The sequence below is a fragment of the Acipenser ruthenus genome, chromosome 39 (genome assembly GCF_902713425.1).
Source record: "Acipenser ruthenus chromosome 39, fAciRut3.2 maternal haplotype, whole genome shotgun sequence".
Classification (NCBI taxonomy): Eukaryota; Metazoa; Chordata; class Actinopteri; order Acipenseriformes; family Acipenseridae; genus Acipenser; species Acipenser ruthenus.
Genome location: NC_081227.1, coordinates 3,065,294 through 3,092,035, shown reverse-complemented (window position 1 = coordinate 3,092,035; position 26,742 = coordinate 3,065,294). Strand labels below are relative to the sequence as shown.

Sequence of the window (26,742 nt, the reverse complement as noted above, 5' to 3'; positions counted from 1 at the left end):
CAATGGAGAGCTGACGAGGTGACGTCTTCACAGTGCTGGGGATTAACCGGAATGGCTGCTACTAACTAAACAAGTGACTTTCGCTGTTGTGTGTGTGTTTTTTCTTCTTCTCTGCGCTACGGTTGAGTGCCATGTGTTTTTACAGCTCTCTAGAAGTTTCCCAGAGCAGGCCCTCTGTTGTGATTTACTGCACACCAGTGTGCTGAGCTTGGCTGGGCCTTCAGATCTGAGAGGTAGCAATGCTGATATCTACTTCTGTATATTGTGAGAGTGCAGGTACATCTTTAAAACTGGGTGGGATCTGAAAATATAGAAAAATAGCACTTTCGAAAGTGACATCTCGGACAAGAAGCAGCCCACTGATGGTATAAAATCTGCCAGACGCAAACCTACTGTAAGGATAGAAGAATTTGAACCTAAAGGACTCATGCAGGTCATCAGTTTCTTTAATTAAGTATGAAATGCATTGGCTTGTTCTAGTGTTAGCCAGGATGTAAGATACTGGTATTTCTTTGCCTTGTCTGTTTAAAACCGGAGTGTGTGTTTTCAAAAAGTCCTGTGCAGTGTACAGTACAGCAGCCTGCTGATAAAGCCTGCTGTTGTGCCTCTTTTGAAGCTCGCCCATCATTAGCCTGTCTGAAGCGTTCAGTGCGGCTCTCGCTCTGTTATAATTAGGGGAAGGCGTTTCTTTTTAGTTGCAGTCCACACCCCAGTGTGTAGACTCTCCAGTGACTTTCATGTGGCTTTCCAGCTTGATCTTGCCAGGCTCATGTCTCTCCTGCACCCAGTCTGCAGCCCCGCACTCTAAACACAGCCCTCCAGTAGCCCTCAATCTAACCTCCCAGCCCTTGATCTCATGATGGCTTGATTGCCAGGAGGAAGGTGAAGGGCCAGACTATTGGTTTGTGGGGGCTTCTTGGTGGCGATGGCTGGAGATGAGAGAGAGAGAGAGAGACTGGAGCTCAGGGAAGTGTGTGTGGAAGAGTGCTAAGTGCAAGATAAGGCCTAAAATGTATTTGCTGCTTAACTGAAGCTTCAGAATGTTAATTCAGAAGAATGGAGTACATGAAAGTGCATCATTTTGAATAGATTTCCGTGTAGTTTTGAATTCTTTATGCTTTCCACTATAGGGTGTAATGCTAATCGGCCCTCACCTGTGTAGTTGGAAGGCAGTGAATATGATTGGTGGGGAGTGTGTTCTGATTGGGGATATCGTTTATTTCTTGGGCGATCAGAAAAAGACGCTTAAGGAGAAAAAGACGCTGTTCTGAAGGAGGTAAAATGCCCAGGATATAAAAGAGGGTGGTTCCGGATTCAGAACCACTCTGGAGGTATTGGAAAAAGACAGCTCTTTGGGTTACAAGGTTAAAATGTCCATGCTGCTTCCATAAGTGCCAGCTGATCAATGCCAAGCGTCTCCTTCGGCACTGTCGCTTTTCATTTCTCTCTCTTCTCACAGACCAGCGCTGTTCTGCGGTTCCTTCCCAGCTTGGGGTGGCCCTGACCCTGTCCCTATTGGCAAGGCCTGCTGCTTTTTTCCAGCAAAAACAAAGCCTTTATTGAGCAGTCTGGGGCCTCCCTAGTCACCCCCCTCTCTGAGAGTCCGACAGCCCTGCTCTCACACAGATTAACGCCAGGATTTGTGTTTAGACGCGGCTACGAGGCACTGAGCAACATCTCCTAAATAAGTCACTTTTATTTTAGTCGTCCTTGCGTGCCCACACACTCCCCTTCTCGTTGAAATTAATTTTCAGTTGTGCTGGTTCAGCAATCGTTTACGCGCAGGCTGCCTCCACCAGCCCTGGAGAGGAGAGGGAAGGGAAGGGGCTTTCTGAGGTCAAATACTGTGCTGTTCCTCTGTAGGGCACCTGAAAAGAACCCCATCTTGCTGCCCCTCCTGACCCCCCTCACAGTGCCCCCAGCTGTTTCTGTCCCCAGTAAATCCTAGCAATTATAATCAGCCTCTGGCATTGAACTTTGAGAAGATTAACTGCCAGACCCCTTCTCTACTTCAGCTTTAGCAATGTCTCTCCTGTGTTTCCTTCTCGACTAGAAATTGCCTGATCTCTTACTGAACCCGGGCGTTATTCAAAAAGCATTAGCGTTCCAGTAAATGCGTGTCACTCCTACGCATTACCAGTACCCTCTATGGAGCGAGGCTGTCTGCTAACGTGCGCCTCTTGTGTTGGCAGCTCTGCTTTCTGTGCTGCACCTCCACTTCATCGCAGTTCTGTCGTCCAACATGCACACAAGCACCCAGTTTTGAACGGTTTTTAAATGATTAGAGATGTAGTTGAAGAGAAGATCCGGGCGTGTTCTGTTCCGTCAGGATTTTACACTTTTGTGAACCATGGCTGGCTGAAAGGGGCTTCACGATCTGATGAAATCCCGTCTCTGGGGTTTATTTATACAGTAGTGATCCAAACAGCAGCGGGTTTAGAATGTGGATTGATTTACTCACTTATTAACAGAGGGTAAGGGACTGGGGGGCTGGGTGGGTTGGTATGCTGAAAGGGTGGTTGTTTTGGTTCCTACAGTAGAATATAAATGTGTCTGTGCCTTGTGTGTGTATACAGTAGCTACACAAGGGAAGACCACAAGTCTAGGAATCAAAGTAAAGCTGCAAATGAACCCTTAAAAAAACTTGAACTGTGCTATGAAAAGCTCATTTGATTTCTAATATAGTAAAGTCTGACCATTACTTTGAATTAGGTGCAGTAGTTGCGGCCAGCGTGCAATATTAAGATGGGGAATTTAGAAAACAGACAATCCCTCTGAATTTGATGACGAGCGAACCCTAGAAGCGACTAAAAGTAAATCATTCATTCTTGCTTACTACTGTATGTACCCGTGATGAGAGTGGAGCTCTTTCTCTCGCTCCCAGCTGAAAAGCTGTTCCACCATTTCTTTGCCAGCTTTTTAATGTGCTATGAGCAATGCCTAGAGGACTGAGAACCTGCCCCTTTCTGTACTGTACAGAGCTGCTGTGTCATGTGACTCCACCACTGCGTATTCCCCGTCCGTTCACAACACAACTGTTCATGTTTCCAACACGCAGTTCGCTGCCTGATCAGCTGGAGGAATCTCACTCTGGCTTTGTAGACAATTAAATTAGTTAGGGTCACACTGAATCATGTGAGGTGAGATGTGTGTCTGGAAAGCTGTAGAAACACTTGCTGAAAAGAATACCGCGGTCTTGTTGCGAGTATCTTATACACAAAATAACATACTCTGTTTGTTTACTCAGTCAGACTGGACTGCAATGAAACTGGACTTTTCAGCAAACTGCAAAGATTCTTTTTTTGTAGATTTTTTAATTTTCCTGGTGGATCCTCAAGGTCCTATCTTGGTGTCGTATGTTAACACAGGCCGTCAGAAATCACGTTGGAACCTCGCGGGTCGTGTATCCTCAATAAAGAGGTTTATTCTTCATGACTGAAGAATAGGGTTAATGAACGCAAATTCCAGAATGTTCTGCAGAACTTCGGTTTGACAACCACTGCACCAGAACTTGACAAACCTGGTACAATACTTCACAGAGAACCGCACAGCCTTTCCGAGCTGAAAACTAGTCCCTCCCTTGCTACTGCAGGCTTGCCAGGCACGATCACACAGTGAGATCTGTCCAGGATGAAAACCTCTGATGTGCAGGTACCACAGAGGCACTTCCTGTCTGGAGAGCTCCGACCTGATCTGATCGGGATTCGGGTCTGCCTGGGGACGGGCTTGTTCCTGTGCTTCAGCAAACGCTGTGCAACCACCACAGCTTTCTGGAGGGGTAGCGCCGTCTGCAGCCAAAGAGGAGCCAGGAGGTAGCGTACGGTGTGTGCAGACTGCTGCAGAGTGCATTTAGTTAAGTGAAAGGCTAGATTGATTAAGAGCTGTAAATTTACCTGAGCCTTTTGTTTGTTTACAGTGGACCCCCCTTTAAATGGTAATGAAATGCAAGGGGATTTATACGAACCGGTGGTAAAACACAGTGTTATAATCTCGTTGCAGTGTTGTGGGGCTGTGGCTCTGCCGAGGAGTGAGTTATAATTGCTGCCCGCGTGTGAGTGAGGGGTTCCAGTTTGGAACGCTGCAGTTGTGTGAGATTACACTATCAGAGTGACACACGACCCCTCTCACACTTCATAGTCTTATCAGAGTCACGGAGCGTGGTCACGTGACAGGGAGGCCCGCGCTGAGTCATGGAACCTCTGAAAGAGTGTCTGATATGAATGACATAGCAGCCTGTGTGAATAAAACCATCTACACTGGAGGTGGTGCCTCTTAACCATGTGGAAACCGATGCCACACAGGGAAATAATGAAACATGTTATTCACATTTACTAGGGATGCTAAATAAAAGCAGGTTTATATTGTAGGCTTTGTTTTAGTGGTAGTGATTTACTTTCTGTTGTGAATTTGGCGTGGGTTCCACCAGTTTTGTTTGTATTTTCGCTGCTGCTGGGGTCACGGTATCCCCTCTCCCAGCCCTACTATACACTTCCTCACACGCTGAGGAGACTTTTCCCCTTGTTTGATCACACACGTGTGTCCAGGAAATCGCTGGCCTCCAGGTCCCCCCCCTCTTCTCCCGGGATCGCTCTGAACAATTCACACACTCAGGAAACAGGCACCAGGCCAGGGCAGTCACAACGTTTCCGGGAATCTATCCCACAATGCAGCGGGGGAGTTACCGGCCTTGACGTGAGCGCTATTGTTCCGTGCAGGAGACCATTGTTCAGAGGAAGGAATGACAGCAGAAAGTCCAGGGCTATTTATAAAGGCAAGGCTTATGTTCCAGACTGCTGGAGCAGCCTGTTTTCCATCCTTGGAGAACACAGTTCAGAAAAGTATTGGTGTGGGAGGCTGTTTTGTGTTAAATATTTAATCTTAAGTTATGAATCAGTGCAGACAGTTTTGGACCACTTGCTATAAAATATAGAACATTCAAATTAAAGTATTTTTGTATTTTGCTCTGTTTTTTTTATTACACCCCTAACAAATCACTACTTGACGATTTTGTAGACAGCTGTTGATATTGCAAAGTACCCATGTTATTTGTACAGCACTAATGCAACTTCGTCTGATGTACTTGTACAAGCTGAGGCACCATCACGCATCCCTCCAGAACGATTTCAACTCCTTGCAGGCTTGCCACGTTCTCAGGGCTCCCATTATTGGAATCAGGGTTTCCTGTACGGTTTGTGTACAGTGGGTGGCTGAAGAGACATGCCCAGAGGCCCTTGTATAGAATGTGTTTTCTGTATGGATGGATGCACAGCCTTTGCATCTAACTTACTTTACTTTTGTCTCCTGCAGGTTTCCCATCAGAAAACCAACCAGGTAAGACAGTGTGCCCTGCGCTTTGTGTGATGGAGATGACTGGATTCTCTCTTTGTTACCCTGAGTACAGGATTTTAAAAATATTTCAATGACATTGCAGATTCATTTGTGAGTGTGTGTGCTTATTTTAATGCAGATTAAGCTAGTACTGTAATTCAGTATAAGAAGCATAAACAGACAGCATTTTGATGATTAGACTTAAGGGAATTTAAGAGTCAGTGCTTTTATCCAATCTCATTGTGTCTCTGTAATTCCAGTACAAATCTGGGGTGTGGGGGCAGGTTTGCAATATCTTTTGTGTAATTAAATATGTCTGTATTTAATCAAAAAGACAGACGCTGTCTCATTCATTAATAACAACAGAGAGCGTTGAGGTATTAAGGGAGAGCAGAGATTGCATTGTGCTTTGACGGCACAGGAATGGCACTCCTACAAGTGTGTGTGTGTTTCTGTATTTTTTTTCGCCTCTTCCTCCAAATGCTGCTCTTTGTCAGCCCAACAGCTGTGTCTACTGACATGCTGTTCCACAGTGCCGGCACTGCGCCGCACTGCTGAAGGCCGCTTCTGTTTCTGTGCCTATTCCAGTTTAGAGGCCAGGGGTCAAGGTCTAAGTGTGCCCCTCTTAAAGCTGTAGCAGCACTTGAGTCTGAAATGCTTTGGAGGTCTGCTCAGACATTCCGGTGCTGTGTATAGTGAATGCTACAGTAACTGCTTTGTGCAGTTCATTTCCTGTGTATAATGTAGACTGCAGGGTTGGAAATAAGACTCCAATTGCATAGCAGTTTCCCCCCCCATTTTAAAATGAGCCTGATTTAGCCTCAGTGTATACTTATTGTTTTATTAAACTCATAGCAAAACCAGGAATGGATCTAACTGCTATGCAATGGGAGTTCAGGGTCAATTCCTGTGTAATTCAATTTTCAGTTCCTTTTAAAAATTCCAGTTCCGATTCCATTTTGATCAATTCCAACACATCATTGATCAAAATTGCAATGAGCAGAATTCTGTTAAAACGAGCTTCTCACAGTCAGTGGCAACACATTAGTGTAAAGTGTAAAGTCTCTTGGTTTTGTTTCAGGCACGGTAGCATTCTCAGCAAGGACCCTCCCCCGGACAAGAAACACAAGAGCGACAAACCGACTGTGTCACCGCAGGAGTTCGACCCTACAGGTAAACCCCACGGCGCACGCTGCACACGCCCCACACGTATCTACCACTGCACTGCAGTGCGGACTGTCCAGATGGGAGGGAGGCTCTGCTGTTTTATGTCGTGGAACACTGCTTCTCTCCTGCTTGCTGTGTCACTCTGCTTCACTTGGATTGTGGGACAGGGGGAGGACTGCACAACAGTCTCTTTGATAGGGAGGGCTGCTAAATGAAACCACAGCAGCACAGTACAGCCTGCACTAAAACTACTGGGGAAGGTGGATTTTAAGGTGCTGTTTTGTGTTGGGGACGGACAGGGTGATTTATAAGCGGTTTTAAAAAGTGTGTCTGTGTTTGTATGTCTCTGTCCCTCCGAGTGCACTCTGTGTGTGTGCGTAGGTAAATGAGGAATCCGTTGTGCTGCTGGTGTTAGATAACCCTGCCTTTCCCCACTGGTTGACAATGGTGTAATACATTGTTTTTCCTATATTCTGCATTGCGTTTCTGTAGTGTACAGGGATGGGAATAAGACTCCTATTGCATAGCAGTCCCACCTATTCCAGGTTTTACTAGGAGCTTGATTAGACACAGTGTATAGGTAACAAGCTCAGGTATGTTTTACTAAACTCCTAGTAAAACCAGGAATAGATCAAACTGCTATGCAATGGGAGTCTTATTTCCATCCCACGGTGTATCATAGTGTGTCTTGCATTTTTTAACGAGCACATTTTAAGACCTAGAAAACTTTTTTTTTTTTTTTTGAGCGGTGGTGCAGTAATAGTAGTGAGAAGCTGAGTTTTAGTTGTTTTGCTGTTTTGAAGTTTTCATCCCTTTTTGTGAAGTTTAGACGATCCAGTGCAGAAGGTTATACGCTAGCATTTTGTTACATTTTAAAGCACATTTGCTTTCTTACCTCTTCAGGTAAAATGTAGCAAACTTGAGTAAAAACTGCATGCAATGATAATGTACTAGCACAGCAGGTAGAAATAGGTGCTTGATTTTACACCGTGGCTCATTGAAGACATGGGGCGAGATCACAAGCTCATTGTCTTGTGCTTGACATTTCCATTGGGTTATTTTATTCACCCACCATGTCCTCGGTGAGCATCTGTAGATTTAGGAAACAAGCAAGCAAACAATCGCCCACACTGACAAACGGAGACACACACACACAGGTACGCTGAACACACGAACATAAGCATCCACAAACAGATGCAGGCACCCCCATACATTCTGCCACGTGCACGCTCACGCACGCTCACACACACACACACACACACACACACACACAAGTAACTAACACATGCTGAATAAAAGCACAGAATATCCAGATGAACCAATTGGAATCAGAATTCTCAAGAGCTCCGTACCAGCTGCTCACCTCTCACTTCAGAGCACGGGTGATTTTAATGCAGTTTTATTACCCTTGTAAAACACGCTAGTGTGCTCTATACTTTTGTATTGCAGTGTGCATTTATCTGCATATTTATTTTATTACCAGAATCCTTTTTCTTGCTCAGCTGACAGGCCTGCAGTAGCATACCGAAGTCGTGCATACAACTGCAAAACCTGTCCCTGTTTAAAACACCAGAGCCAGTTGGTTTACCAGAATATAGAGACCACAGCATTACTCTGGAGGCTTCTGGTGGGTTTGTTGTTTTTTTTTTAGGAATTGGCTTCTACTTTGCCTCGTAGTCAGAATGCAGCTCTGCCGGCAGATCATTTAGTTTTCAATCCACAGCAAAACGTCTGGTCAGTATATGGAATCTCTCTAGCGCTCTGCTGGAAAGGGAATGCATGCGAAAACTAAAACTCACCCACCCGCCACTTCATCTCCTGTTCTAGCAGTAGATGTGTTTCTGCCTGCCCTTTCTCTTGTATGTGTCCGATCTGTCTACGTGTTGCATGGTTTTAATAATCGATTGATCGGTTTCTTTCTTGCAGCAGTTCCATTTTATATTTTGTGTCCGTGTTTTTCCCACATCTCCTCTCTTTTTTCCATTTTGTTTCTCTCTCTCCCTGTGTCCCTTTCTCCATCGTCCTGCAGACCACACCCTCAGGAAGAGCAAATCTTTTCTGGACACCAGTAAACCCGAGGCCTATGGTAAGCGCCCCCCTCCCCTCCCTTCCTCCTGGCTTGGTGTGGCTTCTTCAGTTTCTTGTATTTTCTCCTTTTGACTCGTGCCTGTCTCTTTGCTGTGCCTAACACCCTGCTTCTGTTTCCCACCAGAACAGCATTTACAAGAACACGGTTCTGTATTGAAACTGGGCTAGCCAGCCTTCAGAATTACCAAGAATTGAGAGGCCGTGGTACAGCAGCTGTCAATCCGTCAGCTACTCAGATTCTTGATTTGTTCATTGATTTTACTGAGGCTGGCTACACCTTCCTGTTCGTCGTGTCACATGGTGGCAGCGATAGTAAAACAATGAATGGAGAAACGCGCTGGGAAGGGAAGGACCCTTAATAACACTTGTGTCAACGAAAGCTGAACTATTTCAGTTACACTTTAAAACAACGTCCACAGATTCCTGTGATTTCCAATGCGTTAGCTGCTACTCCTGTGAGTTCAATATACATTGTATTTTTTTTTTATTTTTATAGAAAGAACATTTGTTGTTCAGGTCCAATGTCTCTTGAAATTCATATGAATTTCCTTCCATTTTATTTTTAAGTCGTGGCAGTGTTTCTTTCTAAAGCCTTTACAGTTCTGGGTTTTATTCTGTGATTTTTTTTTGGTGGAGGGTCTGTGCACAGCGAAGTACAATATAACAAGAACTAGATGAATTGGAGAATTACAGAATGGTGAAAGGACGAGGGCGCACAGCACTACATAACCACTTCATAAAATGCAGTATGAAACATTTCTATATAAAACTGAAATGGCAGTGTGGGCCGGACATGTAGCAAGAAGACCAGACCATCGCTGGACCAAGGAGATACTAGACTGGACCCCTAAAGTGACCAAGAAGAAGACCTCCAGGAAGATGGCAAGATGAAATTAGGAAACACGCCGGAGCAACGTGGATGAGGAAGAGTCTTGGGGAGGCCTTCATCCAGCGGTGAATTGAAAAAGGCTGAAGATGAAGATGAAGATGAAGATGAAGATGATATTTATTTATTTATTTATTTATTTATTTATTTAAACAAACTAAACTGAACATTTCCTTGTAAAAATCATAGATAGCATCTTTGGTGCTTTTAAAAAAAAAAAAAAAAAAAAAAAAAAAATGCAAAATGCATTTGCTTAAATGATCATTTCAGAATGTCTAATGCCCCCCCCCCCCCCTCCCCCCCTTTCCACTCGCACACTGCCAGTCTGTTAGTCACAGCAATAGCACTGATTTGAGCCCTGCTTTTGATTTAGACCCTCTGTTACAAGAGGATCTGATATAAGCCCTTGTGTTCACGTCACCCTCAGTATACAGCGTCCTGTTGTTTGAATGCCTGTGATGTCAGGCTGTTAAACCCCAGCCTCATAATAAAGCTCTTTGTGCTGTGCAGACTCTGTGATGTGGGCGGCTCCACACTCCACCCCTGTTTATGACATCTGTGGCGGCACGCCCTGCCCTTGTGCTTCCAGGGAACTGCTTACGAGGATCAGTTCGGGTTAGCTTTTTCAGTTTGTGATTCTCACAGTATAGTAATTAGCATCAGTACGCTCTGTCCTTCACTGTAAAGTGAAGCACAGGGAGTGTCGGGCAGCCCCGTGCTTCAGTGCTCGCCGGGGGCACAAACAGGGCTGCTCTGTGGAAAGAGCAAGTTGTTAGTGGAAGATTGAGCAACTTTTCCATCTGTGGGAGGGGGTAGAGGAACAATAATGTAACACTTCAGGAGCAGTGGTGCCCAAATAGAGTGCCCCTGTCTTACTAGGTAAACGTTTGCCTGGTCCCAAGGGAGGCTAGTACACACAGGTGTTACTGTACGGAGTCCTAATGAAACAGCTGCGTCTGGGCTGGGAATGAGAGGGGAGCATGGGTTCAAATGCACCCATGGAAACAGCGCGGCACTGTGGAGAGGGGAAGGTGGGCGGGGCTCGTGTTTCGGTGGGGTGTGTGGTTCTGGTTTCAGTGTGTGTGTCTTGGATGAGCTTCGTGAGAAATGGTTATGTGTTTTATTTTTTAAATAACACAATTAACGTTGATCCCTAATGCATTCTAAACCCTGTTAAAGAGGACCCGTTCTTATTGTATTTAGTGGGGTTTATTTTGGGGAGGGTGGGCACCTGCTTAGAGGGGTGGGGAAGTTCAAAGGTCATTCCATTCTCTGCTGTTTGAATCACTCAAAAAGCCACCGGAACAGCACTGCTATTGCAGGAATGCAGGCGAGGCTGGCATTCCAGAATCTCCTGAGGTGTTCTAGAATTGAAGAGAGAATATTCTAAACCCTGCTTGTGCTCCCTGTCTAAACTGGCCATCCCCTCCTGTCTCTGGCAGGTTTGGTTCAGCGCTGTGTTATAATCCAGAAGGATGACAATGGCTTTGGGCTGACGGTCAGTGGAGACAACCCTGTCTTCGTGCAGTCTGTCAAAGAAGGTAAGCACTCTGCGGTCTGAAACCGAAAGGGCAAGGGGAGGGGGATCGTTCAGCGCTCCTAAAGACGGCTCTGTGTTCAGAACCCCTGTTTTCAGAGTACTGCACCCTGTCATGTTAGCCTTGCAGTGTTAAGATGAAAGCATGTGCTTTTTCATGGGATATTCCTATAATCTTTAATAACTTCTAATAAGAGTGAGTATACAGTGCTTGCATGGGTGTAGGATTACTGTAGGCAATCAACTGGTTAAATAAAACACACAAGTCTTCACGTGTCGTATTTTTCTTTACCTATAGATGGCGCTGCGATGCGTGCTGGAGTGCAGACTGGGGACAGGATAATCAAGGTAAGGTTTGGGATAGAATCCACGATATTGCTGGAGCCTGACCATTTGATTTATTAATCTGATCGCCTGCCTTTGCATACAAGGCAGTGCTGGACTTTTTTAAAAGCATAGCCCAGTGTTCCGGAATGTGAGCTTCAGAATGTTGTATTGGTTCCTTGTTTCATATCCTTCCGTCTCCCTGGAAGCTCTCCTGGAATCCTCTTCCATGCTCCACTGCTCCCTCTCCTGGTGGGAGGTGGGACTGCAGCCGAAACAGCATCAGCATTTGGGTGTCCTGTTTGCAAAAATATATAGGATCCAGTTTTTAATTTGAGTGAACAGAGCAACCTGACCTGAGACATATATGTATATATACTGAATGTCTAATTGTGTGTATTTTACAGGTTAACGGCACCTTAGTGACTCATTCAAACCATGTAGAAGTTGTTAAGCTGATTAAATGTAAGTACTGCCACACTGGGTGGAAGTTGAACATTGTGAAGCTGCAGCGTGTGTTACTGATGCACTGATGGAGTGTTTTTTTGTCCCTCTTCAGCTGGCTCCTATGTGGCGCTCACAGTGCTGGGTCGTCCCCCAGGGTTACCCCACATCCCGCTGTCAGAATCCGAGAGTGATCCAGGGGCCCTGACTTCAGTGACCTCTCCCAACTCCCCCGGACAGACCGCGTCCAGCATCACCGCCCCCCAGCCAGTATGGGTAAGAGCCCCCCGCTGGGTACTGCGAGGGATCCAGGGCTTCAAAGCCACACTAGCCCTCTCCTAGTCTTTCTGTACTTGATCTGCTTGGGTTTATAAATTTACTGAAATGACCAGAGCTTGTACCACCAGGCCCGTGGTGAATCTGCTTTTGAACTGATCACACTTCACTGCATGCAAGTTAGTTTATTAACAGTAGTTGGTCCTGCGGCTGTGAAGCAGGAACAGTTTATTGAACATCAAACTCCTGGCTCCTGTTCATTTCAAGAAGATACTTCATTGAAGGTAGTATTGAAACCCCAGGGATGCAGATCCCTGCTATGGTGTGTGTAAAATGCATGTCACTCCTACATTTGAATTTTTTTTTTCAATTATTATAGCATGAAAACAACAGTGTCCACAACCAGAAGGTGGACATCCTGCAAAAGATGTTATCGAAAGAGCTGCAGGATTTGCAGGTAAAGACTCCTCACATACTTTCACAAGCGATTCTCAGTTTGAGCTCGGTCTGCAACCTGCTGTTTAGGATCAAGCACTTCCTGGCCACTGCCGTACCGCATGAACCACAAGCCCAGCACACAGGATATTAATAGGTTTTGGCACAGTGCTGTGCAGGTATAATTTAGAGCTGTGAAACCGGGCAGCCCTGTGTTCTCTTGTTGTTGAAGGTGTAGGAAAGAGGAATGGCTTGCTGTGAGTTGTGAACTGTAGAGGAGGCTGGACAGGGTGTGCTCTTTCGATTTTGATTAACGGTATGACGGCTCTTTCACTTCTCCCTCAGTTTAACCACACTCATGCTAAATTTGTTCCGGAACTCAAGATGACCGCGTGTTGGAAAGTACCATTTTTGTATCTCGCTGCTGGTTAATCGTAAGCTGCTGTCTTCTCTTGATTTAACACGACAGCTGATACAGAAGAAAAAAGAACCGTGGAGCACAGATTCTGATCCTTCTTGCATTATATTCTGAATACCTGGCACCGCAAGCACGACAGGAGTTGAGCGAGTAGTTTGGAGCACACAAGGATTCTTTCTTTTTCATTGGGGTTTCGTTTTTTATTTGCTGCTGACAGGCTATGAAGGAGGAGTATAGCCGGAGCCCCACCCCGAAGCTACAGAAGGAGATTCAGGAGGCGAAGAAGCACATTCCTCAGCTGCAAGAGCAGCTCAGCAAAGCTACCGGCGGGGCACAGGTGAGAGGGGCCTCCCGGCATCGGTTTCAGGGGTCAAGGCATCGGGAGCAGGGTGAACACAGAGGGCTGTGTGGGGGCAGGGCTGGGTAAGCCACAGCCAGGCTTCATTTCAAACAGGCCCTATCGTCAGAGTCAGAAATGAGTTGCAGCAACTCAACAGTCTATCCTGGTTTGAAATGTGTATGTATAGAGAGAAAGAGAGAGAGAGAGAGAGAGAATTGAAAAACACCAAGTGGCTCTCTATATCCAAGGAGAATCAGGATCCAACAGGATACTCCTCAGTCACAAGAAATATAAAAAAATATAATTAAAATAACGAGCTTTCAGGTTATCAATTACTGTTCTTCATTAGATATATAGATTTAGATAGCCCGCTCTTTTTTTTTCATGCCTATTGTGCATTTCCACAGCACTTCCTCCAATTTCTGTAAAAGTTAATCATTATGCCTATTGTGCATTTCCACAGCACTTCCTCCAATTTCTGTAAAAGTTCATTATTAAACAGTTTTAGATAGTGATGCTTTTTTTTTTTTTTTTTTTTAAATCTGTGATCTTTAGTTTTGTGCATTTTCATTTGCAAGTGAACTGTGACATTAGGGCCTTATCGAGCACTACATTCTGCAATGTTGAATACTGACTTTGGATACTGTTTTAATTCTGGAAACAGTGTTTTTTTTTTGCTAAATTGCATTGCCTTTTATGTTTTACGCAGTTCTGTGCATGGGTAACATTTTGCTGTTGGGTCGTTAATTTTAAATACTGCTACAATACGTACCGGATTTAAAGCACCATATGTACTGTATTTTACAGCACGTGTCGTCATGATTTTTGATAGAGGATGGTTGACGATGTTATGTTGTTTCAGGACGGGGTTCAGTCCTCTCGTCCCCCCTCGGAGTCCCTGCAGATCAGTGAAGTTGAGGATACCTCTGATGGGGACCAGACCCTGTCCCCTCGCATGGACGCCAGCGGGACAGACACACGGCCCAACAGCGGGGCGGTCGACGTGAGTGCCTGTCCACAACCTCGTCTGAACAGAAATAAGAAATCTGTCAATGGATTTGTATACTGGAGCGTGGAGTGCAGTGGTTCTCTCTGGCTGAGCAGCAGCTACTAAGTTGAAGAGCTCCTCTCTTGTTTTTTACAAATGCATCTGAGGGGGTGATATTGAAGCACTGTACATAATGAGTCATTTTTCATTCCAGTGGAGAGGTGCTTTTTAAGTAATAAAATACAAATTAGAAGGAGACAGGAGAACAGAAACTCAGTAAACTTTTGTGCAAGAACAAAAGATGAGCTAGTGATTTGCTTGGAGTGTTGGATGCTTGGAAACTCTAACTCCATTTGAGGGTTCTTTCATGCAGGTTACATCAAACTTTTCCTCCGCCTTCACGGACAGCCACTGCCAAAGTGATACTCCCTCCCACAGCCCAAAGACGGTGCCCAAGGATGGAGTGAACTCCTTCGAAACGACCCACACTGAAGACACCCCTGACCAGGTGAGTGCCTCCCTATCTCCTTGTCCCTCTGAGATCTCTCCAGGCTCTCTGCAGAGAGGAACAGTTTGCTCAGCCTGCAGTCACGCTGCAGGAAAAAGAGTGGCCTTTTTAAATATCTCGAGGCAGATTGTTCCACGCAGATGCACGGAAACACGTAGTGTCAAATGCACACGTACAATCGGGAAAGCAAAGTGTTAATCGTACTTGCTTCAGATATTTGCCATGATGTATTGAAAAATTATCATTTTTTAAAAAATATTTTACTTTTGGGATTCCAAACCTGATCAAGTTGGAACTCCTGTAATGCTGACCTCATTCCACACATTCCACCTGACTCGTGCTTCTCCCAGAATTCAGATATGCTGCTGTGACTGCTTAACGATATTTAACCCAGTATTACTTCAATTCCAGCCAAAATATCAAAATCCTAGCTCTGTTTATTCCCAGTGCACCAAGCCAGGTGCCTTTTTTAACAATCCAACCTGGAGCAGCTTTTAGTTTTGGCTGCTGTGTTTAGATCACAGTAACTGATCCCAGTTGTGAATCGGGCCAGCCGGTTCCCCCACCCCTCTCTGTCCTGGACACTCACTGCTGCCGCTCTCCCCCCCCCCAGAACTCCCATTTCCAGTCCAGTGTGGGCAGCCCCGCGTCCCAGCTTGGAACACAGATCATCGGGGCAGAGGATGACTACTTCGATACAGAGCAGGAGCAGGTAACACGTGCAGGCATCTCTGAACACCAGGAAGAGCAGGTGTGACAGTGCATGTGTAGTGCGGTCATGGCAAATTTTAGAAGTTCAGTTTTACAATCGGAAAGAAATAGTATTCCCGGGATTGAAATAAGACTCCCATTGCATAGCAGGTGGATCCATTCCTGGTTTCCTTATGAGTTTGAGATGATACGCCAGAGCTTGTTACCTATACACTGTGGCTAATCAAGCTCGTAGTAAAACCTGGAATGGGTTGGGGTTGGGGTACTGAGTTCTGTTCTGATCACTTTTCGGTTTTATAAAGCAAAAACTGAACACCCTGGAATAGAGGTTTTTGTTTTTGTCTCCCCAGGTGAACGGTCAGTGCAGCTGCTTCCAGAGCATGGAGCTGCTGAAGTCTCGTCCTGCACACCTGGCTGCTTTCCTCCATCACGTCGTCTCGCAGTTCGATCCTGCGCCGCTGGTACGTGCCGCCCATCCTCAGTCTGCCCGGTGCTCCAGACCAGAGCCTGTGTTATTCATTTACAGTTATACTAACATGTTTCCTCTGTTTATTCTAAATAACCAGCAATAATCACAGGTACAAATACAGAAACACAGCATGGAAATGCGAATGATTAAGCTTGCAAAGGTGTGTAATTCAACTGTAATTGATCAATTTATATGGCATAATTACAATGACAACTACAGATATGCAGATATACCAAGGCTCCACTGCAGTGTCATTGTGATTGCAATGGATTAGGAATTGCACAGTTCCAGCTGTCGTTGACCCCAGGTATGGTAGTGCTAACAGCCTCTGAAACGTCAATGGTCTGTAGTTGTTATTTTGTGCAGTTTCAACCTGTGCCACAGCGTCTTCTTTTCAAGCACGTGGCAGAGCGCGTTTTGAAGAGTCTTTATCAGACGTGGATTGGCGACAGACCTGTCCTGTCTGCTGGACCTCTTTGATCTCTGAGAGGCTGCGTTTGCACAGTCGCTGCTGTTAGAGCCAGACTTTGCTCGTTGCACTTCCTTGAAGGTTAAAGTGCAAAGCTCCTTTCACACACCTTTGCATTGTTTGAGTTGCGGATTATGCAGGAGTCGACTCACTGGACAGTGTCTACAGCTGATTGCCTGTGGAGAAAAATATACCCTTGATGCAATATCCACATCTGATGGACTCCCAAGTGTTCACATATTTGCTGTATTTCTTCTCACTATAGATGAAATATAGCAATCTTGTGCACGTTGTTTTGAGTTGAATGTTGGTTTTCTATTTGAATTTGTACTTCAAGATGGCAGTTATTCCTCTGGCTCCAGTTAGGGGCTGTGTTTCACCTCACAGCCCAGTCCTGATCTCAAGCCCTCCCTCAGTCTTCTAGTTTAGAGTCCAGACCGCCAAACTCATTTAAAATGTGACTTGAGCTGGGTTTGAGCTCAAGCATCCAGAAGAGAATAAGCCCTCTGCCCCTCCTGGCACCGTGATGCTGTGCCTTGAACTCCCTGCCTGCTCTCCTTTCCTCAGCTCTGCTACCTCTACGCTGACCTGTACAAGCATACGAATTCCAAAGAGACCCGCCGTGTCTTCATGGACTTCAACACCTTCTTCATGGACCGAGGGGCGGTGAGTGACCGTCCAGATGCAATCTATAAGCAGCTTGGAAATAACGCTCCTATTGCATAGCAGCTTCACCCATTCCAGGTTTTAATACGAGCTTGGTCAGTCCCAGTGTGTAGGTAACAAGATCAGGTGTGTCTTACTAAACTCCTAGTAAAATCAGGAATGGATCCTAATGCTGTGCAAAGGGATTCTTTTTTTCCATCCCAGTACACTGATGGGGACAGTCCAACTGAAGCTGTCCTGATGCGCTGTGATACCTAGAATAATTCTTTCGAAATTGTTCTTCCTCAAGCTCCTAGCAGATGGCCCAGCCCAGAGCAGCCCGCACACTGCAGCACACACGCCAGGACAGAAGTGAAAGCCTTTCTGTCCTGTCATGTTGAGGAAGCTCCTGTGCTCTGTGCTCTGTGCTCCGGTCCCAGGATCACCGCTGTAGAGCGGAGACAGTCTGTCTGTCACACTGTGTATCCCAGTGCAGGCTCTGCATGTGTGTGTGTGTGTGTGTGTGACAGAGATAAAGAGATTAACTCCCTTCAGCCTGGGATTACTTTGAAGCACAAACCGGAGTAACCAACCGATTAACCCAGGAACTGCCATAGCGACGTACCGCAGGCAGGCTGTATCGTTATCGCTGGTTCAAAATATCACCAAACAGAGAGGGGGGTGGGGCTGGAGTTGAGGGACTGGGAGGCAGTGTGGTTTGGTGACTGGAGTCAACATCTGTATTAATCCTGGAAAAGTACAAAAAAACCAAGCAACACATTACTGTAGGTTAATAAAGGAAATAACCTCAATAGCAGGTGTGCTCTTAGATATAGACATTTACAGATTTTAATTCCAGGAGTCTGTGTGCATGCATAAATACTTTTGAGGATTCAGAGTCACTGGAAGCCTGTGCTTAGAGACTGACACTCAGTAGGAATTGATACTGGCTATTTACCAGCAAGGGGATTTCAGAGACAAGCTTTAGCAGGGAGATTAGTCTCTGTGGTTTTTTATTTGTGAGGTGTATGTTTATCCCGATTAACGGAAGCTTGCATCAGCCGCACTTAAATAAACTCTCGCATTGTGCCTTGATAGGAATCCTATTACGAGGAGAGTCTAATCAGACTTGCTGGGGGAAAATAAGTTAAAGATTGGGTCTTGCCAGAGGACTTCTCCTTGCTGAGCATCGTGACCCAGAGCAGAGGAACATTCAAGCTCAGTTTCTTCATCGCTGTTTTTCTGGCTTCCTCCAGCGCTTCACGCTAGAGACGATAGAGATGGTTTTTAAAGCACTCCAATATAAATCGGTCGCTGGTTTCGTTTCACTGTGATGCCAGCAGGATGTTCATTGATTTGGATCTAGTTTGGCTCCCGAAGAGGAAAAGGACTTCTTTCAGGTTCCCGGCTGCAGTACAGTATCACTCCACAAGCCTGTCTTTCTGATTTCTATTGGCTTCTAGTTCCAGGTTTTGATTATAGAAGTGGGGGGAAAAGTAAATACCGAATGTACTGTATCGCTATTTAACCTGCAAGAGGAGCTCGAAGAGCTGTGTAGCCGAGCTAACTCTGCTAGAGAGAAGAAAACACAAATCTAGATTTGCTTTTGTCAAAGTGCTCTGCAGTTTGCCACTCCTTAGTCATGTATGTTCAGAACTTTGTGTTGCCATGGCTCCCTGGAAGTTCATAGTTCGGGTTACATTGTAGATTTCACCCCAGGCATTGCGAGGCTTATAATGTGTTTCTCCCGTGGAGGTATTTTCATGCTATGTGTAGCTGACATGGACAATGCACAAGCTTGCGTCATGATGCAGTATTTCAACTTCAGCATTGCCTTGTCTCTTGAGGTGTAAAGGTAATGCACAGCATTTTCAAATCGGTCCAGTCACATCATCAACGCACTGAGGTCTGCCTGCTGTAAGATATACAGCATGGGGTAAAGAGAATGGATATATATATATAACACCGCGGAGCATTCCCAAGCACAGGCTGTACGAGCTGGTTGTGTGTGCTGGATTTGACTTGCGTCTCCTTTCTTCATAGAATCTGAAGGTTGCTGTTCCAGATGGGATCTCTTCGGAACTTGGTAAGACGCTCTTTTCCAAAAAGACTGAGGGAAGGCAGCAGTGTGGAGTAGTGGTTAGGGCTCTGGACTCTTGACCGGAGGGTTGTGGGTTCAATCCTGGATGGGGGGAAAAACAGCTGCGGTACCCTTGAGCAAGGTACTAGATTGCTCCAGTAAAAAAAAACAAATGTATAAATGGGTAATTGTATGTAAAAAAAATAAATAAATAATAATGTGATATCTTGTAACAATTGTAAGTAGCCCTGGATAAGTGAATGATAATCGGAATAAAGATATTAAATGGGTGTCAATCTGTCACTCATCTGCCCGTTTGTCATGCCCCTGGCCTGTTTGTTTTGTTCTGTAGAGCGGAGGAGGCCGGAGTTCATTCCAGAGGAGTTGCATCGCCAGTACATCCAGCTCATGCAGGACACCCTGTTAACAGACATCCAGAAGAACCTGGAAGACTTCAGGTGAGCGAGCCGCTCGCCCTGCTTTGCAGCATGGGCTGGCGTGGGAATTACACTGACGGGGTGCCGTGTGATCGATGCGATTCACCAGCGCGGAACGGCAGGAGCCGGGGTGTCCATTCTTACATGCCTTGAGACTCAGCTAGCAGTGATCTCTCAGTGGCATCAGCTGCACACAGGTTGCACAGACGTGATAAAGACATTAGGTGTTGGCCGACTCTGTGAATCGTAATCTCTGCGTAAGCTGTACCGAATTGGAACGCTTTCTAAAAGGATTGGATTATTTTAGCATTTAAAACAAAGTGAAGTATTGTTGGGAGTTTATTTGAAAGTGCTGCTGTGTTTTCTAATCTGTGTGCCAAGCACGTAGATGTAAGTATGTCTCTGTGTCAGAAGTGTCTTGTGGCTGTGGTTCAGTGCTTGGTGTAGATGTAAGTACGTCTCTGTGGTTCAGTGCTTGGTGTAGATGTAAGTACGTCTCTGTGGTTTCAATGCTTGGTGTAGATGTAAGTACGTCTCTGTGGTTCAATGCTTGGTGTAAGTAAGTGTAGATGGCTGTTTTTTCTGTCGCAGTAAGTGAAGCTGTGTACAGCTGAGATGTATAAGACGATTCTAATTGTCATACACAATGTAACTATATAAGAACATTCTTGTGCACGCTGCAGTAAAGCCGTTGGTGACTGTCGTGTTTGTCTGTGCCCGGGCTGGTCTCCACAGGCAGAAACGCAGCATGGGCCTGACCCTGGCGGAGAGTGAGCTCACCAAGCTGGACATGGAGCGGCTCCGAGACCGTGTGGGGATGGAGAGGGAGCGCTCCTGCGCAGAGCAGATCCTCTCCAAGATCGAGGAGGTTCTGTAAGTGAAGGGGCTGGGGCTGGGGCTGGGGCTGGAGAGGGAGCGCTTCTGCGCAGAGCAGATCCTCTCCAAGATCGAGGAGGTTCTGTAAGTGAAGGGGCTGGGGCTGGGGCTGGGGCTGGAGAGGGAGCGCTCCTGCGCAGAGCAGATCCTCTCCAAGATCGAGGAGGTTCTGTAAGTGAAGGGGCTGGGGCTGGAGAGGGAGCGCTCCTGCGCAGAGCAGATCCTCTCCAAGATCGAGGAGGTTCTGTAAGTGAAGGGGCTGGGGCTGGGGCTGGGGCTGGGGCTGGAGAGGGAGTGCTCCTGCGCAGAGCAGATCCTCTCCAAGATCGAGGAGGTTCTGTAAGTGAAGGGGCTGGGGCTGGGGCTGGGGCTGGGGCTGGAGAGGGAGTGCTCCTGCGCAGAGCAGATCCTCTCCAAGATCTTAACCAGGGCTTTCCAGGTTCTTGAGCCATATATAACTCATGGAACTTCGCAATGTGGCTCTCTTCGTTTAAGGATACAAGGACAACAGCTACGGCTGAAAGCGTTGCATGAACTAGAATCTTAGGATTGAGACATAATTTGGATCTTTCATTTAACATCATGTTGTCAAAGAAACTACAAAAGGATATCGCAAAAGTCTACCGGAAGCCATAATAGTAGTGCAGTATTTCATGCTGGACTTTGAAATGCCACTTTTTTCCATTTTTGTTCAGTTTTTTGTTGAGTACATGGAAAACTACGAAGCGGTTTGTAATTCAATATGTTAACGTAACATTATTCAGCTGGTTTAATTTGACTTGATGAGCTAATTCTATAGGGTGATGCAGAACCTTGGGCCAGAGCTGTACAGTTAAAAGGAATGTGGTTGCCAAAAATACTCAAGTGTCTTGGTTTAAGCTGGAAAATGTTTCTTTTTTAAAAGTTTTAGCGCACTATAGTCTATTTAAAGTCTCAAGTGTTTATATTTGATTAAATCAGTGTTTCTGGCTCACACTGCAGCCTGACAGATGCATTAAGCCTACTAAGCAGGAACTCAGTAGAGGTGGAAATCCTATACAAAGCTGTGCGGACGTGCCAGGCTCAATATGCATGCCCTGGTGGAAAGGATTCCTGACGTGGCTCTGTTGTGCACGTTGACAGTGTGCCTGCAGGTATTCAAACTGGCTCTCTTATTCCAGGTTAACCTCGCAGCCCACTGAAGAGGAGAAATGGTAAGGCTGATTTGCTGCTGTTATATTTGCCAGTATTTGTGCGTGTACAATTCTGTCACACCTCTATATATATATATATATATATATACACACACACACACACACTACATTGTTAAAATCACAATTTCTTTACAGAGGCTTGCATTTGAAATTGAGAAATCACATAACTAGCAACAAACAACCTAGAAAACTTTCTCGAGAAAACTTTCGATCCAGTAGTATTTCTTTGAAACAGTGAATCTACACTAATATGGGAGTCGATGCAAAGCCATTATAAAATACACACTGTAAACACACGGCAGCCTGTCTGTCTGTCTGTCTGCCTGCCTGCCTGCCTGTCTGTCTGTCTGTCTGCCTGCCTGCCTGCCTGCCTGCCTGCCTGCCTGTCTGTCTGTCTGCCTGCCTGTCTGTTTGTCTGTCTGCCTGCCTATCTGTCTGTCTTTAACCGGCATGTGTCTGCCTCCATAGCACCACCATGCAGTACGTCATCCTCTCCTACATGAAGCACCTGGGGGTGAAGGTGAAGGAGCCTCGCAACCTGGAGCACAAACGAGGGCGAATGGGGAGCTTCCTCCCCAAAATCAAGGTACTGCTCCTCCCGTCTCAAACGAGCCACAGCCACAGCGCCCTGGAGTCCAGCAGCGCGGCTCATGGGTGGCTTCTCTCGTAACTCTCCTCTTTTCTTTCTTCCCCTGCCCCTCGAGCAGAAGAGCATAAAGAACGAGAAGGAGGGCGAGGAGAAGGTGAAGAAGCCGCGCTTTCCCAGCATCCTCGGCCAGCCCCGCAGACCCAGCCGCAATGACAGCAGCGCAAGTACGTCACCATAGCAACACCCACACAGCACAGCTCCCTGACCTCACTGTTCCAGCATGGCTCGTTACTGAGTGTTTATTCAAGGATGTAGCCGTTTCATTGGCTCGTACTGTGTGTCGATCTTATTGTCAGTATATTTATTAGTTTCCTGGTCTGTTTGCAGTGCAGTATCTTAGATTTGTATGCCGCTGTACAGTATTTCAGTAGTTAACCAGGTTACCATTATCAGTGAGATTTGTCATGTACACCCCTAGCATAAACCACGATATGCATACAAAATGAAGTTGATGCTTCAGCATTTTTATTGATTCATGTATTTATTTATACTGATTTCATCCAGTTTTGGTGCAGTTGAACTCGTCCTTTCCTGTCCATTCCGATCCCAGTGTTTTTACTTAAAATACACATTAACTGATAATGTCGACCACACAGTGCCTGACTCTTTTTTCAAGAGCGAGCCAGAGCACACCAAACCAGAATCGATTGGGAATGTAATCATTGACTATTGATGTGGGGGTGTGTGTGGAGCCTGTGTGTCTGATTCCCTTTCCTCTGTCTCTGTCTGTCTGTGTGCAGTCGGACGTGCCGTGGAGCTCCACAACAAGCGTCCGCAGAAGCAGTCCTCGCAAGCACCCTTCAACATCCCCGAGCACTCGGAGCCCGGGCGAGGGCGACCCAGCCTGTCCAGCGAGGGCTCGGAGCCGGCACACACCCCCTGCGTGATAACCTCCCCTCCTCCCAGCGCCCCCGACCCGGACACTGGTGAGCATTGCCTCGTCACTGTGGCTCCAGCTCTCCCTTTCTCTCTGCTCTTCTGTCCTTTTCTCCTGTCTCGTTTTGTCTGTCTTTTAATTACCCATTACTCTGCTTCTTATTTTTATTATCATCTTCTTTTCAGTTTTACATATTTAAAAAATCCACACTGTATTAGATGAATATGCAGGAAGATAATGCTGATAATATACGTGGTGGTGATTTTGTACTGTTATTGGTTTTTACTTAATCTAGTCTATATAAGTCTTTGTGTAATTATCTTATCCCCGTGTATAAAAAACAGTAACAGTAATAATAATAAGGTGTTGTGTGTTGCCTCGGAGCTACACCATGCTGCACAGGGTAGAAACATGACCTGCGCTGTTTCATGTTTCCTAGGCCAGTCCCCCTCCTCTGCCCCCCCTAGGCCAGGGGAGGCTCTTCTCTCTGGGGACTCTGTGGATCTGATGTCTCGGACCCCCACCAACGTCTTTGAGTTCCCCAGCTCCCCCCTGGAGCACCTGCCAGAGGAGGACCATGAGAGTGACAGGTGAGAGGCAGGCCAGGCTGGGCTCCAGCAGCCTTCAGTGTGCACAGAACCACACTGTGTGGTTACAGCGGTGCTGTTTTTCATACAGACCCAAGGCAGTGCAGTAATCGTGCCTTGTGTGTTCTGTTTCAGAGTCTACGAGGGGGGAACACCCAGGCCAGTCAGAAGGTGAGGACCATTGTGTTGTCTTAAATATATATATATATATATATATATATATATATATATATATATATATATATAATCCGTATGAAACAATACACCATTAAAACCACGATTCGGTACAGAGTGACACAGAAAGCTTAAAATCCTGTCCCGCCAGCCCTGTAACTCCTGTCACTGTTTCGCTCGTGTGCAGGATGGACACGCTGGGCTTCATCGAGGTGCAGAGCGAGGATGATCAGAGCTACGAGCTGGAGGCAGACCCTCCAAACTGGCAGCAGCTGGTGAGCCGGGATGTGCTGGCGGGACTGACGCCCCACGAGATCAAGAGACAGGAGGTCATCAACGGTACGGCTCAGCGGACGCCAGATCTGAATATGTGAATGCACGTTCAGCATTCGAGTCGAACCCTGTGTGAAGCAAGCTTCGAAAACAGCAATCAGAGAGCTTTATCTTGGCAGAAGCAGCAAGCAGTAATAAAAGTAATCCCGTCCTACCTACGCAACTTAAGAAAATCCATGTGGCTGACAGCAAGGCAATAATTATAGGGTGGTTTCAGATAAGGAAAACGCCTTGATTTAGACGTACAAATAATAATTAAAAATATTTTCCTTTATTGCCAGGTTGGGTTTCTCGCTGTCGTAATTACATTCTGCGAAAACTATTTGAACGTGGGTGTAAAAAATATCTGCCGTGTTTGCAGTGCTCTCTCTCACCACCGGGTGGCGCTGTTGTTATGTTCACAGAGCTGTTCTACACGGAGCGCGCTCACATCCGGACGCTTCGGGTGCTGGACCAGGTGTTTTATCAGAAGCTTCTTTCCCGCGATGGGATCCTCCCCCCGGCCGAGGTCAAACACATCTTCAGCAACCTGGAGGAGATCCTGCAGCTGCACGGTGAGGCCCCTGTACTGCAGGGCTCCCCAGGGCTGTGGAGACTGGGGTAGCTGTCCAATCAGGACGCTGTTACCAGGGATGGAAATGCCTCCTAGAACAGTTCCATCTGTTCCAGGTTTTACTATGAGCTTCGTTAGCCACAGTGTGTAGGTATTGGGTAACAAACTCAGGTGTGTCTTATTAACCTGATAGTAAACTCAAAACCGCTGTGTTGCTTATTTCCGTCCCTGCTGTAGGATTGCAGTTCATTTCTCTTTTTTACAATGCGAGAAGCGTGCTAGGATTGACTCGGCTTAGGAAACACTGCCCTCTGGTGGTAGTAAGCTGAAAGGGCACATCGAATGAACAAGACTATTCATACCATTTTAAAGACTGTGTTAAATAATCTTTTGCTAAGTACGTTTTTTTTTGTTGTTGTTGTTTTTTAAGCTTGTTTTGATGAATTAAATCAAGGTTTCAGTTCATGGTACCCTTTTCAAATGTCAAAATGAGGGTTTATTTGTTTATTCTTGTTTTTCATGAACCAGTCCTTGAAGTGATAATTGGAACAGGACCCTGGACCCTCACTCTAACATTGAATCCAGTGAGCTGTCAGTGCAGTGTCCCTCAACGACCTGTCAGTGCAGTGTCCCTCAACGACCTGTCAGTGCAGTGTCCCTCAACGACCTGTCAGTGCAGTGTCGCTCAACGAGCTGTCAGTGCAGTGTCCCTCAACGAGCTGTCAGTGCAGTGTCCCTCAACGACCTGTCAGTGCAGTGTCCCTCAACGAGCTGTCAGTGCAGTGTCCCTCAACGAGCTGTCAGTGCAGTGTCCCTCAACGACCTGTCAGTGCAGTGTCCCTCAACGAGCTGTCAGTGCAGTGTCCCTCAACGAGCTGTCAGTGCAGTGTCCCTCAACGAGCTGTCAGTGCAGTGTCCCTCAACGAGCTGTCAGTGCAGTGTCCCTCAACGAGCTGTCAGTGCAGTGTCCCTCAACGACCTGTCAGTGCAGTGTCCCTCAACGACCTGTCAGTGCAGTGTCCCTCAACGACCTGTCAGTGCAGTGTCCCTCAACGACCTGTCCGTGCAGTGTCCCTCAACGACCTGTCAGTGCAGTGTCCCTCAACGAGCTGTCAGTGCAGTGTCCCTCAACGACCTGTCAGTGCAGTGTCCCTCAACGACCTGTCCGTGCAGTGTCCCTCAACGACCTGTCAGTGCAGTGTCCCTCAACGAGCTGTCAGTGCAGTGTCCCTCAACGAGCTGTCAGTGCAGTGTCCCTCAACGACCTGTCAGTGCAGTGTCCCACAAGGACCTGTCAGTGCAGTGTCCCACAACGAGCTGCTTGTGTGTTGGGTTGTGGCTGGAGATGGTTAACACTCATGTGTTGTGCTTGTTGTGTTTAGCTTCTATAATTGAGCAGGTGGCAACAATCCGAAAAAAGAACGAAACCTCAGTGATCGACCAGATAGGAGACGACCTGCTGTCATGGGTGAGGAAAACCAAAGTTGTATTAATTATGCATAGCTATCATTTCCTTTATCACTGCTGTTACCATCCCACGAAACAGTCACGCTTCCCTACTAACTAACTGAATGAAGTATAATGAGAGTGAACGATTACACAGAAAACAGAATGATCTCAATGGGGGAGATACTTTGATCATACTTTTGTGTTCGGTAAGCACCCTCCTGGTATTTGAAAGGGATGGTGAGAGATACTGAAACACACTTTGTAATAATGTAAGTGCCAATGAAGAACACAGGCACAGTGACGCACACACACAGACTGGTTACCCTGGCAGCTCTCGTATTGACCTGGATGTGTTGGGATTGCTTTTCCAGTTCAGCGGCAGCGAGGAGGAGAAGATCAAGCGAGCGGCCGGCACCTTCTGCAGCAACCAGCCCTTCGCTCTGGAGCTCATCAAGACGCGACAAAAGAAGGACAACCGATTCCTCACCTTCATACAGGTGT

At 46.3% G+C, this 26,742-nt stretch overlaps 1 protein-coding gene across 4 annotated transcripts in view; it reads left to right on the top strand.

Annotated features, from left to right (window-relative positions):
* LOC117966523 (rho guanine nucleotide exchange factor 12-like) overlaps window positions 1-26,742 on the top strand; it is a 60,692-nt gene that overhangs the window by 25,638 nt on the left and 8,312 nt on the right. For 2 of the 4 annotated variants that reach the window (XM_059009801.1, XM_059009799.1), the window contains exons 2-28: window positions 5,308-5,331; window positions 6,410-6,501; window positions 8,525-8,581; window positions 10,912-11,010; window positions 11,305-11,354; window positions 11,738-11,795; window positions 11,890-12,050; window positions 12,430-12,507; window positions 13,121-13,240; window positions 14,106-14,246; window positions 14,605-14,739; window positions 15,353-15,451; window positions 15,801-15,911; window positions 16,956-17,054; window positions 19,077-19,119; window positions 19,466-19,571; window positions 20,286-20,423; window positions 21,587-21,619; window positions 22,088-22,205; window positions 22,327-22,432; window positions 23,009-23,194; window positions 23,585-23,735; window positions 23,868-23,903; window positions 24,094-24,245; window positions 24,644-24,793; window positions 26,175-26,260; window positions 26,613-26,738. In XM_059009801.1, coding sequence (XP_058865784.1) covers window positions 5,308-5,331; window positions 6,410-6,501; window positions 8,525-8,581; window positions 10,912-11,010; window positions 11,305-11,354; window positions 11,738-11,795; window positions 11,890-12,050; window positions 12,430-12,507; window positions 13,121-13,240; window positions 14,106-14,246; window positions 14,605-14,739; window positions 15,353-15,451; window positions 15,801-15,911; window positions 16,956-17,054; window positions 19,077-19,119; window positions 19,466-19,571; window positions 20,286-20,423; window positions 21,587-21,619; window positions 22,088-22,205; window positions 22,327-22,432; window positions 23,009-23,194; window positions 23,585-23,735; window positions 23,868-23,903; window positions 24,094-24,245; window positions 24,644-24,793; window positions 26,175-26,260; window positions 26,613-26,738 — 2,755 coding nt within the window. The remainder of the gene's footprint in view (window positions 1-5,307; window positions 5,332-6,409; window positions 6,502-8,524; window positions 8,582-10,911; window positions 11,011-11,304; window positions 11,355-11,737; window positions 11,796-11,889; window positions 12,051-12,429; window positions 12,508-13,120; window positions 13,241-14,105; window positions 14,247-14,604; window positions 14,740-15,352; window positions 15,452-15,800; window positions 15,912-16,955; window positions 17,055-19,076; window positions 19,120-19,465; window positions 19,572-20,285; window positions 20,424-21,586; window positions 21,620-22,087; window positions 22,206-22,326; window positions 22,433-23,008; window positions 23,195-23,584; window positions 23,736-23,867; window positions 23,904-24,093; window positions 24,246-24,643; window positions 24,794-26,174; window positions 26,261-26,612; window positions 26,739-26,742) is intronic. The other 2 variants (XM_059009803.1, XM_059009802.1) reach the window with 2 other exon arrangements.